Here is a 19,847-nt window from a genome sequence, read left to right on the forward strand (position 1 = left end):
TAACGTTGATAATTTATTGCATATTTGTTACGTTTTTTACAACAAATTCGCTTTGATATCGAGCTGAATACAACCTCATAATATGACCTCATAATATACAGTACTAATGTAACTACTGCACAATATTTTTTGAAAAATTCGCGATAAATTTAATAAATGTTTTTAAATGTGAGGGGGGGGATATGCTAAATAGTATATATATATCTCTTACTTAATATTTGTTTACTTTTCTTTTGATAAGTCCAAATTGTATAAAATTATATATACTTACTTTAGAAAACGTTAAAGACGTTTTTATTGCAAGATGAGTAAAAGAAGAAAAATATAAATGTTTCTGGATAGTTTGTCATAAGCGATACAGTAATAAAAATCTTATTCAAAATAGAAAGCAACTAATCAAAACATAAAACAAACGCCATCAAAGCGAAAAAAACAATTCTTTCGCACATTTGTCGTGCAATCCCTTATATATCCCTGAGGAGATTTACAAAGGGCTCATGGACCCATGGGACACCGACTAACTTATGGCATTACATTTAAGTGATTCTGCTATCACTTTTAAAGTTTCAAGTTAGGGGGATTGCGCAATGTAAAAGAGAATTTGTTTCCAATCTATTCATTAGTATCTGATAGCAATAAATATATTGGCTAGTTACGTAGGAGATACAAAAAAATTTGAGATATCTTGTTTTTATATTTTTGTCTTATTTTATTTGAAGTTATAGATATTATGTATTTTAAATTTTGTAAATGTTTATATGTCATTATCAAATAAAGTGAATTAGAAATTTACCAACTTAAACTATCATTTTCCTCCGTTACATTTATTTAGCTTTCTTTCATTTTTGCATTTTGTTGGTGAATCTGAAAAGTAGATAAAAATTGATATTGTAAAAAATAAAGATGTAGGTAGCGAGTGCATTTGCGGTGCTGGTGAGAATTTTGGGCTGTCAAGAATACGTAGTGGAGATAGGCGTATCAGTTGCCAAATGTCTTACTTATCTGGTTACTTCTAATTATAAAATAAATTATATAATTTTAATTCTATATTCTTTATTGACTGACCTTGGTCACAAGGCTAGCGAGTGTTAACAAAAGAAAGCAACATATGCAAAAGTAATGTGTTTTCTTTCGTTAGAAACAGTATAAAACCAAGTAGGAATTGCAGTAGATTCTCGTAATTCATAAAAATAAACAACTTGAAAAAATAAATAAACTTTAATGTCTTCAACAATTTTTCAGATATCAAAGGGCGCCGTGCGAGCAGTAGCCGGCGAACCACAACGAACACAAGTGATATGGACACTAGATAACGTGATAATATAGTTACAATATTACAGTATCCGTTTCGTTTTACTCAAGGTTCTGACACAGACGATACACAAGGAAACGTTGTAAACCGTTTTGTCAAAAGGTACTTCCCAAGGTCTTTGTTTGGGCTGATATTCTACACTAACGTTGATGTATGATAAAGTTTTAATCACTTAAATACTACTTGTGATCAAAATTAAAATTAGTATTAATCAATATTTCATGGAACTATAATACTAATATAGTATTGTCGATAAATTGAGCATTTTTTTTTGTTTAATTGGATATGATCTTTCGTACGTCTGTGTTAGAAATTACACAAATAATATGTACAATTTAAATTATCTTTGGTCAGTGACGCTTGCTTTCTCATTATCCATACTCATTATTTTAAGTAAATGTTCGAGAGAGCCAAAGTTACATGTAAATATAATATGATAGTAATTATTATTATTGTCATTTAAGTTTACCTCATTTAATTTTCCTAATTAGGTTGGTCACATACACTTAACTTCACTTCTATTATTTTTATTTTATTCAATGCTCAAAATATTGTGAAATATTCTTGTTATCTGAAATCGAATACAGAAAAAGTATAACATATAATTTACCTAGTGTATGTGATCTAGATGATTCGCTGTCCTATAGCACAATTTAATTTATTTAATATGATATTGTATTATGTTAAAGTAATAACCTTCAAATTCACAAAGGTCATCTGAAATCGATATTTATTTTAAGTTTTTATATTATTCATTATCAGTTTCGGGCAATTAGTCAATTTCTTAAACATTTTTGTGTAATAATTTATTATTATTAGAAAAAAGGACTATGAGCTTTTGTGCCAAAGTGTCATCTAAATGTAATATTAAATTCGAAGAAAGCTTTTGGTTTGTAAAGGTTACAAATTTTACTAAAGTCACTAAAGTTATCAAGTGATTGAAATTGAAATTCTACTTTTGAAACCATTTTTAATTTTATTATAAACTTTGAAGTGCTAACTCTTCTTATTTTGGCAAACGAGGATGGATACAAATACTTTCTACTTTAATGACCGTATCAGATGTGTTTATGCCCTTTACCTTCATATGCAATTTCTCGAATGGCCTTATATATCTTTTTATCCCATTATTATTAACCTGTAACCTTTAAGTAAAATCCTGTTTTTGTCCGTTACTCAACTTTGTCATAGTTTTTCATCGTGTAATTTATAATTGATAAATTAGCAAAAATGTTACGTTATGCTGAAAACTAAATATTATATAATATGAGTCAAATAAATACAATTGTCGTGAAATTACAATGAGATTATGCGTTTCCTTTTTTATTTTTTATAATTAGAATAGTTTTATTGTTTTGAAAAACATATTTATTTTCCGTCCAGTTTCTTTTTGTATTCTATTGTAAATAAATGAGAATTAGTGATAATATTTTGTTACAAAATTTTGTATATATTAGGGGCGTATTCTATTTAAGGTATTCTCAGTTGGATTTTTTTATTTTTGTTGAAAATATATGAGACTCCGAGATGCGCCCGTTTTTTCAAAAGTATAAGCATACAGTGTAGAGGCACGCCAAAGACATGTAATAAAGTCTTTTTGCATTCCATTTGTAGCTTTTATCGTAAGCAATAAACCGCCAAAGACCAATTAATAGAGTTTTCTTGGGTAATTCCTGGTACTTCAGAAATATTTTCTTGTATTTACTTTCGTTGTTCTGTCCAATGACAATATTTTGTTGGTATGTGACTTGTCTCCAATATATTTCTTAATTAATATTATCCAATTTAAAGTTGAAATTAACATTGATTCAAGCTGATGCGTTGTATAAGCTTTAATTGTGTGTTGATAAGATCAATCTAGAGTTTGATCTTTTTTTTTCATAACATCTAACGCTGCTAGTGAAATGACACATGATTAAAACAGACATTATGTGATATTCTATTATTAGACTTATCGCGTTACACTACCTCTTGGTTTTTTTGTGACGTGTTTAAAATCAAGTTGATCTGCTCATTTCGTCAGTTATACCTATAAAAACATTTTAACAAAATTGCATTATTTTTTTTAGATTTAAGTTATATAAGTAGAAAAATGGAAAGAGTATTGCCCATATTGCATACTCGCTCCCACCTGCATGCGATTGGCAGAAATGATTAAGACCTCTTGTTCCTTTCACTGAGAAAATATTATTACTATGAGTTACCTCAGAAAACTTAACAAAACTTTTATTTACTCATATCTATCAGCTATTATTTATTGTATCTTGATTGCTTTGGAGAGCATATCGTTTAGTGAACACGTTATAAATAGTTTATTATTAAAATTGTTTAATTTGTATTAAGGTTAGTTTTAAGAGGAACGCACCAGTACGAAATAAATGCATATGAATTTATATAAAATGAAGTATTAATTTTTCGTGGTAAGTTTAGCATAAGTAAAACATTTTGGAGTTTACTGACTGAAGCTAAAATTAAATAAATAAATAAGTTTTAGATTTTTTATATATGAATGTACCCATGATAATCTACATAGACATTAGGTTTTCGGATATTCAAAGCTTATCTAGCACCTGCAAGGATTGGTTAAATCCTCGCGCGATAAGATAGGGACAGGCCACCATCTTGTTGAAGTCATACTGACGTCACGTCCAGACATAGACATCGAAAAATCAGCAATCAAAAGAACAGCTGTTTGTTTGCTGACACCATGAAAATGTTATTCTAGCAAGGCTCCATCTATTAGAAATAATCGAAATGATCCCTACGCATCCTGATGCTAGAATGCCCACATCCATTTTCCACTAGAAAGAAAGTCACCGTTGTCGTGTCTCAACTGTTTTAATGTTCAGTCTAAGCAGTCGAAAAATAAAACTATTTAAAAACGAAAGAAGCCTAAAAATTGGTAAAGCTAATCTACATTTAGGATGAATGGAAAAAGATAATGGGTGAGGTAGACCGTTATGATGATGAAGGACCACATATTTTTTCTTGATCAATTCCAACCGCTTTTCTCAACTTCTTGCTTTAATTATATTTTCGCAGTCATAAATTATACTCATCATAATATTATAACCTATCACATCACAATAAACCTTAGACTATAAACGCTATATCCTAAGCAACATACTGATTTTCATCAAGATCTTGAGTTATAAAAGGACATATAAACAGACAGATTAATTCCAAAATTCATATAACTGTTGCCAGTGAGTCGCAAAGCCTTTATAAATAACAACATTTTACAAAAAAATGCAATTATAGAAAGAGGCTACAGATTTTAAAATAAATATAGATTTCGTCACACTGTATATTTGGTTTCTTTTGATATTTTACCTTTATGGTTGTATTATCTAGTATGAAACAAATTGACATTTCCCGTAAACGTTTGTCACAAAAAGACAATCTAACCAATTTGTTCAAAAGAAAATATTTCCTAAAATAATAATGTAAAACAAATAACGGGCTAATAAGATCATCATGGATATCACCAGTAACGATGCTTATGGCTACACGCAAAATAGAAAATGTTGAATTTCTTTTTTACTCTGATAATAACAAAAAGGAACATATTATGCAGTCTGCAGCCCGATCTAAATTAATAGTAAAAATGCAATCAAAGAGACCTTCAAGGAAAACAATAACAGATTAAATGATACACAAACAATGAATATAAAACTAGAACTATAAGAATCTCGTAATGATAACCAAGAATATAATATTTCAAGTATTACAAAATGAATCGGAAGGAAAACTAAGAAGAGTGTAAGTTTATCTGATGTTGTGTATCATGACCCTGCTGAAATTAATTTAGAATCTATTTTCACTGACAAAATGGCTGGGGAAGATAAAGCAAAGTCTAAAGATGCTAAAGGTAAAAAATGTTGCAAAATAAAAAAAGAACCGAGTGCAGGTTCAAGTGGCTCGTGTCCTAAAGTAACAAACCGGAAAGACTTTGGTTTTACAAGCGAGGAAAAAAAGAAAACAAACAACAACAAATGTGAAACCTGTATCGGTGTAATACCACCTAAAAATAAAAAGGAAAAACCTAAGTATTTTGTTTTTGAAAAGTGCCAGGGTTCAGATGATGAAGTTATATGTAACGTTCAAAATATGAATGCTGAACATTCAATCGCAGATTCTTCGACGATTAGTGGTTCTAGGTTGTATAAAGTTGCTTCAGCCGTAGGGGGTCTTATTGGAAAAGTTTTTAATAAAACAAAAAGTGTTATTGGAGTCTCTGCTAGCAAAAATCATTCTGCATTATCAATTAATGAAACAACAGAATCAATTGAAAATGACGAAGAAACTGATATTTTAATAGCACTGAATGATGATCCTGATACGGAAGATGAAGAAGAAATAAATGAGACTGATAGTAGAATCTTAACAATACCACGGCCTGCAGCTAAAGTACTTGAAAATGTTTGCTCTAAAGTAAAATCAACCGTTGAATTACTGAGTGAGTCAATTGATCTCGACAAAATGGCGAATGTAACTTCTACCATTAATAAAAAACTTAACAAATCAGATAAGAGTTCACGATACGATGTCCCGACGCCAACTGCAGACACCCCTAAAGAAATACCCTCTCGGAATGAGATAGTACCTGTGCAAAATCGGGTATTTGGATACATCAAAAATAGAATCTATTCAGTGTTCGGAGGTGAAGATTCAGACAGCGACGATGCTGATTAAATACAACGAAATAGAGAACATTCCCGTTAAATAAATAATAAATATACAGTGTGCTTATTTTTTTGTCAAAAAATAGTATGTTAGTATATTTCATAGAATATAAACGAGTATCCTATTCGCCGTTTACCTGTTATAATATTAACCTTGAGAAAAAATTAGCTTAGAGACAGACATGTTAAAATTAGGATAAAGCAGAAGGCTTAAGTTAAGAAACTGATGAAAATTAACATTAAGTTCGTATTTAAACATATTCATAAACTGTTTTCAAGGTTGATTTGGATTTCTATTATTCGGCATCGGAAATCACCAGTGGGAGGCTCCTTTTGTACCTGTGCACAGGATACCGGCTAGATTATGGGTACCACAATCAGCGCCGTTCTCTGCGGTGAAGCATTATGTACTTCGATCTCAAGGGCGCCGTTGCCAGTAACTTCACTGGCAACTGGGCAAATGAGACTTAAAATCTTATGTCTCAAGGTGACAAGCGGAATTGTAGTGCCACTCGGAATATTTGGGGTTTTCAAGAGTCCCGAGCGGCACTGTACTGTAATAGTCAGGGCGTACTAATTACCATCAGCTGAACGTCCTGCTCGTCTCGTCCCTTATTGTTATAAAAAAAAACCTTTGGGCGCGAGAATATTGTATGTATTAAAAGCGTTCTAGCGTTGACTGATTATACTGTCTTGTTAGACGATAATAATTCAAAAAGACGAATTTAAATTGAACTAAACAAAGTACAGTAATAATAGCTCTTTGTGTATACCTATACCTTATATATTCAATACAATTTTGCCCATCTTGTACCTTGAAGTACATGTATGCCAATCGTCACTTAAAACTTAAAATGAACTTATTAACTAGTATACATAGCATGTCAGACCGACAGATTTAGGCTTATCAGTACGAATTTCTGCCTATGATATTGTGAAAATGATTTAAAATACGTTCGTTATTTTTATGGTTTCATGGTAATTTATTATAGTGAACAAGTTTAGCTGGCAAATAATATATTATCTACCATTTTTAAAACAACGATAAACAGATTTCGTTAAAATGGAGCTGTACCATTACCTTGTGTATTGTGTTTGATGAGATTGGTGTCAACTTATCAAGATTGCTGTCAGCAATATCTTGTTGACATATGTCATTCCATTCCTCTGGCATTTGATCTAGAACACCTAGGGTGCGTTCAGAGGTTTATCTTTTAAGTTTCATATTGTAAACTTTTCGTTATTTTTCAACCCGTTCGTATGTTCGGGATGACTAGGGTTGATAATTTTTGAAACCAAAAAAAAATAATAGTACGATGGAACCTTTTGGAAAAGGAAGAAAATATAACAAAAATAAATTACGGGTAATCTGAGGTCGGGAAGTGCAAAAGGGGAGGGTGGTTAATTGTAATTTTTATTTTACAACGAGTGCACAAAACGAACCATTTTTATCCGAGACTTTTAGCAGCTGATAGTAATGTCGAGGATAAAATGGTTTTGTGAACGAGTTATAAACTCTGCTTTTCATTTCGATTGCGGGGATATAAAACAGTAGCATAACATGGACATTTTTAACAATTTTAGCAAATTAATAAACGCATGAAAAAACAAGTTCTGTTTCCCGCCGCTTTTTTTTTTAAATCTTACGACATTGTTATTAGGCTTGGGCTCCAGACGTATACAGCCTACAATTTAATTAATTTTATAATATATATATATTATGAGGCAAATAAGTTAAAGTAAATATTAAAAAATATCAAATTCTATCTCTGAACTTTTTATTGTGTTTGGCTGCATGGCTCATTTTCTTTGCCTTAATATAGACACATTTATGAGTAGATCCTATCGAGTAAAAATCAATTTTGTGCAGCCTTTATCGTGCACAAATAAGCAATTTCAGAGCATGAGAAGTGAAAAACGTTCTATATCGATTTCCGGCAAACAAATCTACAATTTCTATAGAAAAAAAGGTAAATAGGAAAGTCGTATATAAAAAACAGTTTTTTTTGCGCTCTAATCACGTGACCTCAAAATTTATGAGAAAAATTCAAATAACCAAGTTTCTGGTTTTTCATTTTTTCTTTTACAAAAAAAATCATAAAATTTGGTGAAAAGCTACCTTTTATATATCACAGCTACACTGTAATTTTTTTGATTTGAAATATTTATTTTCTCACCTTATTTTGGCTTAATATCAAAAAAGAGTTATTTTTCGATATTAATTTATTTATAATTTTCAATCAAAAATTCTCACGTCAAAATATCAGCTTCTTCAAAAAGGTCGGTGGGCTTTTTCTCAAATTGATTTTTTGAAATCTCTGCTTTTAGATGGTGCAAAAAAATATACATTACTATGGTTGATGGTGGAAATGTTCTCAGAATATTCAAAGAAACGAAAAAGAGTTGAATCCGAAAAATTCTAGATGATCTAGAGATTTCTAGGATTATTTATAAAATTTTAAATGTAAGCCTATATTCTAATCAAATGAAAATATTTGACAAAATTTAGAATGATCTACAATTTTTTTACATGAGAGAATTGTGAAGTAAGTTGTGATAGAATAACAAAGAACTATAACACCAAAGAATTATCCAGCGATGCGGGAATTCACAGCTAGTCATAATATAATCATTATATCAAAAACAATTTAATCGAAAGAAGATTCTAATCAAAGAATGCTATTTAAGAATAAAATTCAAATATGACACGTACCGTCAGAATTCCATAAATGTTTGATAAAAAATATTTCATCAATTATTTCCACTAGAAACCTACAATATAAATAAAACAATGTGACCGTAAAATGAAAACAAAAAAGTGTTCAGTAGAAGCTATACCCGAGCCTCCACCACCAGATCTATGCAAACAACAATTAATTAAACAAAAAGAGAAAGCAGGTATTAAAATATGTCCCACGGAGCCAATCATCCAACCACCGCCTCCACCTGAATGTACGGCTATATGTATTGAAAAAATTAAGAATCCAGTTGATGATGCGCTTGAATTAGACGCCCCCATAGTTTGTGTAGTTCAACGGGAAATTACTACAACAGCGCGTTGTGATAGTATAGCTGACCTGATTGCTGCAAAACCTGACTTGCCATGGCCAGGCTGTGCCCCTCCACCAGAAGCACCAGAACCGCCACCATTAGATCTTTGTGAAGAGCAACATAGAAGACAGAGAATTTTGGAATGCAAAGAGAAGTACGCTCGTTTTCGACCATAATTATATGAACATTTTATAAACCACATTTCCAACTAATTTTTTTTACAAGTTATTGGAAAAAATGGATAAAAATAAAGAAATTAGTAGTGCTGGAACAAGATCCGATGAGGACTCTGCAACAAAATCCTCAAATGAGGTGTCTCCACCAAAATCATCACATAATATAGATAAGAAAATATTTGATTTGGAGTCCATTATTAGGTTAATGCAAAGACAAATAGTGGAAATGTGTAAGAACTGCAATAAAGAACCACACGAAACAGAGGAATTAATCAATACTTCCGTCGTTGAAAAAACGCTAATATTGGACATTACTAATGAAAATGAACAAGTCGAAACTGAATGTAACCCAACTCTTATCAGAGATAAAGATACGAATAAAGATACAGCACCCCTGGAAGGGAATTTAATCCAAGTGTCACGATTGGTTGATGAAGATAAACAAGCTGTGTCAAATGAAAACATACTAGTACCAAACGAAAATAATATGATCCAATTGCCACAAATCAAAAGTGAAGAAAAGCAACCTTTATCAAATGATAGTTTGAAAATATTATCTGAAACTTTTACAAATATACGCAAACAATTCTCTAGTACTAATACAAGTGTCGAAAGTGATATAAGTAATAAAAAAGAAACAGACGTTAAGAGTATTACCGATTACCTAAATTATCTTTAGGGCTACGAAATTCGTAAATGAAATCCATTAAACATTATAACAAATTTATTATGTATAAATATAGTTCATACAAATTTAAAAATTACACAACACTCAATAAATAGAAGCATTTTGCAATTGGTATGATATAAACTTATATAATATTAAACTGTACGTTTTTAATTTACATTCGTATATTAAAAATATATTGGGTTTAATCAAAATCGCTTTGCGATGGTCATCAATCATGTTTACTACAAGAGTATAAAATTATTCAATTCAATTATGAAGATATACCAAATTAGTGGACACTGAGTACATCAAAGCTACAACGTGGCAAATTTACGAGCACTAGGAGCTCCTACCGATGTTTAGTTTTAACTTTTCATTTTACTCTACGAAGTAGAACGTGAATTTTGTGAGTTAAACATTGGTGAATGTGATTTTAATCATATTTATTCCCAGTAAAATATTTGAATACTGTGACTCTTCTTGTTCATCACAAGCAATATTGCCAGTGATGAACAAGAAGAGTCAAAACTTGAAACACAGCTTGTTGTTACGACCTGGCCACGGGCATGTGCCGTGCAAAGGACAAACCGCCCCCATCCGCCGCGCTATCAGTTGTCCGCGCGGTTCACTCGGTAAATTTCGCCGGTCACTTCACCGTTCACTGCAGCGCGTGTCTTGATACTGACATTATATGGTTACAAAGGCATACATGAGTACATTTAGATACATTTACTCTAGTGGCTAGATGTTTCCCCGTTCGCACATTTATTCTAGACGCTTCACGGTTCGCACCGCGCGAATAGTCGCTATGACGACTGTGTCGTGGCCAGGTCGTTGTATTCGAGTATAGTTCCGAGAGTTTTGTGGCTGGGCGATTTTATATCGAGTGTACGAGCGCGATGGCCAATGACTCTCACTGCAGTAGAAAGAGCCGCCAGACACCAAAAATTGCCTTTTACCTAGCCAATTACTAAATAGCCTTTACTAAATTGAGCGAACGGCTAGCGTTCGCTCAATTTAAATAGGAAATTCATATCAACATTAATAATTTAGTTCTTTTATATCCCAACCCCCGTTGACAAAAATTATCCCTGAAACTTGTTCGCCTATTACAATTATTCGGGAACACAACAAATATATACGTCCTCCAGGCAAGAAGAGCCATGAGCGAATGAAATTAGTAACTTAATGGGATTACACCTTCCTAAATTCCTTTCTTATTAGGCTTTTAAATGATTTAGTCAGTCAGAAACCATCCATATTTTTGAATTTAGGATGATTGCCTAAAATTGATGATAGATGAGGATTTCCTAAATTAATTTATAATTAAAACCAATTGTCAATATTCAGTAACGAATGAATTCATAGTGAAGTATAATAAGCGCTTAATTCCATAGTATTTTGATTATTAAACATATTATCGGGCTGTCACACCGTCTATGCTCATGTATATTCTTAGTCTTCGTCTTATATGTGTGTCCCTTTTATTAACATGGAATCCCTATTTGTTGCACGGTTTTTGAGCCATAAATAGATTGATAGTTTCTTTCTTGCGGGAAATGGGACAAGTTTAGTGTCATAAACTTAATCGTGGTAAGTGTATTTTCTTTCCCAGTGAGGCTTGAGCCTTGTTAGCGACACAGATTTACAGGGAGTATTCACAACTTAGAATCAAAACGTACTCAAATACGTACGTAAATTTGATATCCGAATAATCACTGTAATAACATTGCGTTCAATTTTTTGTCAAAAAATCTCCTAATTTTATTCTACTACTAAAAAGCTGTTACAAAAATTTCTATATTACCTTTACTCTAAGCATGTATAGGAATCGTATATCTTTTATGTATAAAGATTATATTTTAAACATTTAACAACTCCAATTTTCAACTTGGCACAGAAAAAGTATAACATATAAGTTGTATGATAAAATTTCACTCTTTCAATAAATAAGGCACAACGCCATTGTTCCATTCAAACATTTATACATACAGGCCCTAACGATACATATTAAAAAGCAATAATAAATAGATTCACAAACAATAATTATAATCAAAAATCTTATAATCATTCTAAATATAAAAATATATTTTTAAAACAAATATACTTTACATGCTATCAAAACTACAAAAATGCCAAAAAACAACTCCGGCACACCCAAAAACCCTGAAGCTCTCAAAGCTAAGCCGAAGGGATCAACCCAAAAAAAACCCACGCGGTTGTCAACCCGTGTGGGTGAAACGAAACCCAGCTGTAACGATTTTGGACTATGTCTTCCTTGGCGGAGGTTGCGCTGGGGGTTGGTGAAACGGATGATACTGCCGCGATAGTATGCTTTCCTGAAACAACGAAAAGAATATTAACTTCTGTTCATGGATCATATCAGGTATACTTTTCGCCACACAATGAACCCTCTCCGATGTTCTGCGAATAGATGCATAGTAGCAAACGATACAATCTGAAATGGGCAATCGTGGAAGGCAGGAGGCATATTCAGGCAATTCTATATCTGCGCAAACAGATATGCATGGCAACTGCAGAGTGAACTAGAATTTTGCGAGGGATTTGATCACACGTTGAAATGATCGCCAATAGAATACACAATTTTTTTATGAAAATAATGGACGAGACGATCAAAACGTTCAGCTGATGTTAACTGATACGCATTGCCCATTACAATGCAGTGCCGCGCAGGATTCTTGAAATACGCAAAATACTGAGCGGCAAAACAATAACGCTTGTCACCTTGAAACATAAGATGTTAAGTCTCATTTGACCAATAATTTCACTAGCTACGGCGCCCTTCAGACCGAAGCACAGTAATGTTTACACATTACTGCTTCGAGGCAGAAGGCAGAAATAGGCGCCGTTGTGGTTCCCATAATCTAGCCAGCATCCTGTGCAAAGCCTCTGGTAATATTTATAATATTACCTCTGTATCAAGGGGTAAATTTTACCAGTTTTGGTTTCTTTGCACAGAATGCCGGCTAGGTGCTGCCATAACGTCGTCTTTTTCTGCCACCAAGCAGTAACGTGCAAACTCTATTTGTGGAATTTTTATTCTACTGAGATTTAACATCTGAAGGTAATGAACGCGATCACCGTGCCAATTAATTTTGTGTTTACGATAAACCTGATTAACCAGATTCCTGCCGCCGAATTCCACCTTCGAACGACACGCCACAAGTTAGGATATCATCCCCACCATCTGGATGTGTGGCGATCCTCCACAGTGCGGTTTTCAAGGCGCTTTCTTCCGCGTACTACAACGCTGTGGCGGTGTTTCCGGGACGATACGACATGGGTACCTTCAAAAAAAGCGCGTACACCTTCCTTAAACGCTGGCAACGCTCTTGTGATTCCTCTGGTGTTGCAAGAGAGTGTGGGCGGCGGTGATCACTTAACACCAGGTGACCTGTACGCTCGTTTGTCCTCATATTCCATAAAAAAAACCTGAGTGGCACTGAATTGTTGCAGGCAGACATATCACTTACCATGAGCTGAGTTTTTTGCTTCTCTTATAGCTCTTTATCATAAGAGCAAAATTAATTGTAGTCAACTCCTTTTCGCTTTTGTGAATTTGCTACCCCTTTTACCCGGGTATTTGTATTCGGGTGGAAGGCATTACCACCAAGTTATATCTTACCGCTATAATCTATTTTCAATTCAGGTCCGTAATGCTCTACCTATATAGCATCCTTAAATAATAGCAAATTAAATTAAAAAAAAATTACGAACCATATCACCGTAATTATTTTGCGGTTTATCCATTTTTCTTTCTTGCAAGATAATTTGATTAGCAGCGCTGTAACAAATGATTATATTAATAGAACAGTCCAAGTTATTTAGATTATTATTAACTACAACAAGTATAGCTAGCACATATTTGAAGAATGTATTTGAATTCAACACGGCAGTCATACAAGGTGGTACCAATCAGACGAAAGCTGTTCTAAGGAGTACTAGACCAGGCAATTAGCTTGGGATCAATAAGGATTAAATATAAACGTATCGCAATTTAACTATCTAAGAAATGCTGATGACCTGTTTATATTGGAAGATAACTAAAATACTATCTTCGCGCCTCAATAAGGCTACTGGAAACCCAAGCACTGGCAGCTATTTCGGTCAACGGATCAGCCTTGCTATCCAACGCGGTAATGCTGCCAGTATTCTTGGTACGCTTCCACGTAATGATAGTTTTAATTTTATGTAGTCGTAGAATTGTAAATATAGTTATAAGATTTATTAAATACAGTTAGTGAGCTTAAGAAGATAACTTAAGAGTACAGAAATGCATGATAATCCCTAGCAGACAGTAGCCGACAAGAAGGACTGGTATAATCCTAAAAATAGTAAATAATAAAAATCCTATTAGAAAAAAAATATCCCAAGAAATGAGGAGTCCTCCTAGTACTATTTCAAGTATCATCAAAGAAGATCTCAATCTTTTGCTATTTTCGTAAAATATTATCTTTTTATTATAATACAACAAATAAATCAATGATTTGCTAGTTTTTAAATAACGGTGTTTATCATTAATTTAAATGTAAAATTTAGGTATAATATGTACTCCTTTTCTTGAATTTTATCCCCTTTTTATGGAAGAAAGGGCGAGAGTACTACGCCTGATGCTAAGTGGAAGGACCGCGAAACTTGAAAAAATCTCATTCCATAGTTTGGTTGATCGTGGACGAAAGTTCCTTGAAACCGCACTGTACAGATATTCAGATGATGAGGACAACGTGGTATAGTTTGTGGTGTGCGAAGATGGCGACATGAATAGATAGTGACAGAAATCAGGTAAATTAATTATTAGTCAAAGCCATTGTCGTTTAAGTTAGGTATTTTGTCTTCTTAGATAGTAAGTAGACTTGGAGTAAGTAAAAAATTAAGTAGTATAGCACTAAAACACTTAACACGTAATGTAAAGTAAAAAACGCGTGTGCTTAATATATTAAATTCGTCTCGGTCGATACGCTCTTGACAGAGCAGTCGTGATCGACAAGAGGTCTCTCAATAGGGGCAGATATAATGTACCTCACATCTCTCGCCATCTCTCTCGGTTAGAGGTCATTCGAGTGCACTCATGCACGGGGCCTACAACAGATTGATCTGACCCGTCTATCGCACATATGACTTTCCACGCGGTCTAATGCCTTCTACTTTACACTGGACGACAAGACGTTCTGTGGACTTCTATTAAATTATAAGCGTTATAATAATCCAAACGACAATAATAATCCAAATTACAACCAAGTGTGATGAAAATTAAGTTTCAAATGTCGAAATTAAAGAAATTAAACGAAAGTCCTCACGTGTCCATTTCCTCTTGTGTGAGGTCTAGCGCCTCCTGCATCTCTCTGGAGGTGCTCTGCAGGAAGTCTGCGTCACAATACTTGCCCAGTCCCTGCTCTCTCAGAACCTGTCATAATATTAGAGTTAATTAAAATTGTTTTTAATAAACACAGCGTTGTCAACTGCAGTGTTGTCAACACACTACCTGCGGTGCAATAATTTATCAATATTCGAGTGACGGACCTGTGCTACTCTTATTCGGTTTTCATATATTATTAATAATTGATATGATACTTATTATAAGTGAACTTAGGCCCCTGAATAAACACTGCACATTGTATTACCCCAAGTAGCGAGATTTGTATACATATTATATATTTAGGCAATCTTGCCTTGGCAATATATATATAATATATATTGCCAAGGCAAGCCGTTTGGTTTTCTACTGGGCTAATAAAGTTGCTAAAATCAAAATTTAAATTTCATGTCAAATTTAAAACTTGCGGTAATCCAAGAGATTATGATACTTTTGCAATGTTAAGATGTAGAGCTAAGGTAGTTTTTGATCAATGTTTTCGCACATATATAAATCGCATAGAGTCTGATCTGGCTATAAACTTAAAAGCGTTTTGGCGTTACACTAAAAATAAGAAAGTCACTAATGCCTACCCAAGACAGATGAGTTACAATAACCGATACGCTAATAATGGCCCTGGCATTGTGAACTTGTTTGCTGATCATTTCTCGTCGGTTTACTCTATGAACGCTAATAGTAATGTGAACTATATTCCTGACTTTCCTCCTTCGGCTTTTTCAATCTGCCAATTTTCAGTGTCTCTAGAAAATGTTATTCAACAGCTTAAATCCATTGATTTATCCAAAAATTCTGGACCAGATGGTATACCACCCATTTTAATTCGTATGTGCGCTGTGAGTCTCGCCAAACCCCTCGTTCTTATTTACAACAAATCACTACAAAATTGAATCTTTCCTGCTTTATGGAAGATTGCTAAAGTAACACCAATATATAAGACTGGGGACAAAACAGATGTCCCAAACTACCGCCCGATAACCATTCTAAGTTGGTTCGCCAAAATCTTTGAAAGGCTTGTGTATGCACATGTCTTTAACCATCTGAAGCCCATCTTAAGCTCACGTCAGCACGGTTTCTTTGCGGGTCGTTCAACTGTTTCTAACTTACTGGTATATACTTCATTCTTATGTGACACAATTAACGATAAGAGTCAGGTTGATTCAATATATACAGATTTTGCGAAAGCTTTTGACTACGTTCACCATTCAGTGCTTTTATGTAAGCTACATCACCTGGGAATTCATGGTAATCTTCACAGATGGCTCACATCTTATTTATCAAATCGTACGCAACTAGTTGCGTTGAGTGGCTTCGAGTCAGTCCCATTTCTTGCTAGCTCTGGTGTGCCTCAAGGCTCAAATCTAGGTCCTTTGCTTTTTTTGGCATTTATAAATGACTTATTATCCAAAATTCGATGTGAGTGTCTGGCGTACGCCGATGATATAAAAATTTTTCGTAAAATAAACGGTCCAGAAGACTGCTCATTGCTGCAAAGGGACATCGAGACTATTTGGCAGTGGTATAAAAGTAACCGCATGATGCTGAATATAAAAAAGTGTCAACTCATTACATTTACTCGCAAGAAAAATCCATTTGTTCATGATTATTTTATCGATGGTAATGTTCTAGATCGTGTGAATGTGATGAGGGACTTGGGCGTCATCTTTGACTCGGATTTATCCTTCAAAAGCCATTACGATGATATTTGTTCAAAGGCAAATAGGATGTTAAGCTTTGTTATTAGAATCGCCAGACCATTTAAACAGGAAAACTCCTGGATATTATTATACAAAGGTTTAGTGAGAAGTATCCTGGAGTATTGCTCAGTGATTTGGTCTCCAATTTATAATGTTCACCGTGATAGAATAGAGTCAATTCAGAGGCGGTTTGTAAGAGTTCTCTGTAGCAGGGAATTTTACGTCTAACGCCCAACGTTAGACGTAAAATTCCCGAATACTCTGAACGCTTACGTAAATTTAACTTGCATAGTCTTGATAAACGGAGATGGGTATCTGACAAGTGCGTCTTACATAACATTGCGAATGGTTTTATGGATAGTCATCTATTAAGTTTGATAAACTTTAAAGTTCCAACACGATCTGTGCGTATTCCATGTTTATTTTCGATCAATTCCTCAAATAATAATGTATCGCATAACAACCCGATTATGAGAATTTGTAGAGAATTTAACGAAGTGTGTGCTGATTTTGATATATTGACAAATGTAGACATTTTTAAAAATACTCTTTATAAAACTTTCTAGTTTATCTAAAATAATTTAATGTTTAACTAAATTTCGTTATACTGTAATTACTATTGTGTCCACTTATTAATCTTTTTTAATTTTTTTTTTACTGTATTTGGTGAATGATGTGTACAATTTTAATTGGATCTCAGGATCATAAAAATATGCTGCACTTGTTATTAGATGATAGTTTTATCTTGTTATCTGTTATTGTACCTACTTGTAAATAAATAAATAAATAAATAAATATGGTGACATTAAATTACACATGGGAAGAGCCACTTAACCGTAATCATAAAAAAAATAATTTAAATAAAATATTTGAAAGTTTCAAACAAACAAATTATACATTTAGAAAATGAAAATTTTATAAGGGCGCCATTCACCTACGAATTCTGACGGGTACGGCGCGGCGTGGCATGGAAAAAGTAGGTGCCAGTGCCTGCGCTAGCTCGCGGCTACTAGATTACTTACAGAAGTTCCGAAATGATGTTATAAAAAATTGATTTATTTAGATGAATTATATATTTTTATTTTTGAATTTATTTTTTTACTACCCATGTGTTGTTTTAAATGTTGCCCTGTAGTGCACGTTGTGTAAGAGGGGGTAAAAGAGCTCCCGCAGGGGACAACAGATGCATTGAAAACCTTTAAATTTAGCACACCGTTAGTACATACTTTTATCATTATTATATATTTAGCTAGGTATGTTATGTACAATTTTATAAACGGATTTTATTCAAAAATCATAATAGTCATTTTCAAACCCCCATCTGATTTTTCTGTCAGCCCTTAAGACGGCTTGGGAGGAAAACCATCTAAATAGGTTGGATAACTTACGTAATATAGATAGAGTTGCCTTTACACTAAAAAACCAACTATTTGAAATATAAATTATTTGTATCCATTTCCTATGCTTTCTTATCCCTTGCTTCACTTTACTCTCTTCTCTCGATTCCCCGACAAAATATAAACTTACTCGAGCAATAAGAGTCTCGGCTGGTTTCTCCACACAATAAGGCTTGTTGTTCGGTTTGGGCGTGATGTCACGATCTAAAAACAATTTTCATATGTAGACGACAGCTTACAAGAAGAGCTCCCAAATAGAAGATTAGTACTGACACTCAGATATTATATAAATTAGAAAAAAAACACTTATGGCTACAGACTAGAAAGATGCAATTTCACAGACCTACTACGTCAATGTCAACATTAAAATTTATATAAATAAATCTACAAACGCCTATCGGGTGTATAAAGGATTGTCATATATAACTAGGACTTAAAGAATTACCATTAAAGTATTGAATTGAATTGAATTACAGGAAGACACATATAATGGGACTGACTCTCCACTAGTATATCACAGTGACAAAAGTTATTAAAGATAATTTTGGCTAAGCGATTCTCGTTCGAATGGTCAGTCTCTTTAGCCCAGATACAAAACTATCGAAACTAACGCACTTCTTGGTGCTTACTAATTCGTTTCTAGTGACCTCTCGTTTCTCCTTCATCGTCAGCTGTGGGACAAGTCGGAGTGAAGATATGTAGATACAGTATTGAATAGGTACGAAATAATACAAAACTAGACACCGAATATTGAAAGCAGCTCTTAGTAAGACCAAAGAAAACCAGGACACTACAAGAAAATGAATTGACTAAAGTGGATCATACTGCAATATCTAAATAGGACCTTACATGGTATTCGATGTACGTGAACATAGAAAAGATTCTAAAAGATAGGAAAATATGATGAAATGAGTAACTAATAAAACTTTAATATTTGGACTAAAATAGAGATTGGTAGACATTTTTTTTATGGAATAGGAGGACAAACGAGCGTACGGGTCACCTGGTGTTAAGTGATCACCGCCGCCCACATTCTCTTGCAACATCAGAGGAATCAGAAGAGCGTTGCCGGCCTTTAAGGAAGGTGTACGCGCTTTTTTTGAAGGTACCCATGTCATATTGTCCCGGAAACACCGCACAAGGAAGCTCATTCCATAGCTTTGTAGTACGAGGGAGAAAGCTCCTTGAAAACCGCACTGTGGAGGACCGCCACACATCCAGATGGTGGGGATGAAATCCTAACTTGTGGCGTGTCGTGCGAAGGTGGAATACGGCGGCAGGAATCAGGTTAAACAGCTCTTCGGAACACTCCCCGTGATAAATGCGGTAGAAGACACACAATGATGCGACGTCTCTACGCAACGCCAAGAGATCCAGCCGTTCACAGAGCACTGAGTCCCCGACAATTCGAACTGCTCTACGTTGCACGCGGTCAAATGGATCGAGCAGATACTGGGGTGCGCCAGA

At 33.9% G+C, this 19,847-nt stretch overlaps 2 protein-coding genes across 4 annotated transcripts in view; one reads left to right on the forward strand and one right to left on the reverse strand.

Annotated features, from left to right (window-relative positions):
- Positions 1 to 1,887, forward strand: part of LOC126970161 (paired box protein Pax-5) — a 122,880-nt gene extending 120,993 nt beyond the window's left edge. Inside the window, exon 12 of the mRNA XM_050815934.1 lies at positions 1,243 to 1,887. Coding sequence (XP_050671891.1) covers position 1,243 — 1 coding nt within the window. The 3' untranslated portion in view covers positions 1,244 to 1,887. The remainder of the gene's footprint in view (positions 1 to 1,242) is intronic.
- Positions 1,888 to 9,930: 8,043 nt separating this feature from the next.
- The window catches only part of LOC126970124 (muscle calcium channel subunit alpha-1-like), a 90,820-nt gene continuing 80,903 nt past the window's right edge, over positions 9,931 to 19,847 (reverse strand). For all 3 annotated transcript variants that reach the window (XM_050815853.1, XM_050815854.1, XM_050815852.1), the window contains 4 exons: positions 18,511 to 18,584; positions 15,213 to 15,319; positions 13,633 to 13,699; positions 9,931 to 12,233 (listed from right to left, as the gene is read on the reverse strand). In XM_050815853.1, the coding sequence (XP_050671810.1) occupies positions 12,162 to 12,233; positions 13,633 to 13,699; positions 15,213 to 15,319; positions 18,511 to 18,584 (320 nt within the window). In that variant the 3' untranslated portion in view covers positions 9,931 to 12,161. The remainder of the gene's footprint in view (positions 12,234 to 13,632; positions 13,700 to 15,212; positions 15,320 to 18,510; positions 18,585 to 19,847) is intronic.

The sequence above is a fragment of the Leptidea sinapis genome, chromosome 20 (genome assembly GCF_905404315.1).
Source record: "Leptidea sinapis chromosome 20, ilLepSina1.1, whole genome shotgun sequence".
NCBI lineage: Eukaryota > Metazoa > Arthropoda > Insecta > Lepidoptera > Pieridae > Leptidea > Leptidea sinapis.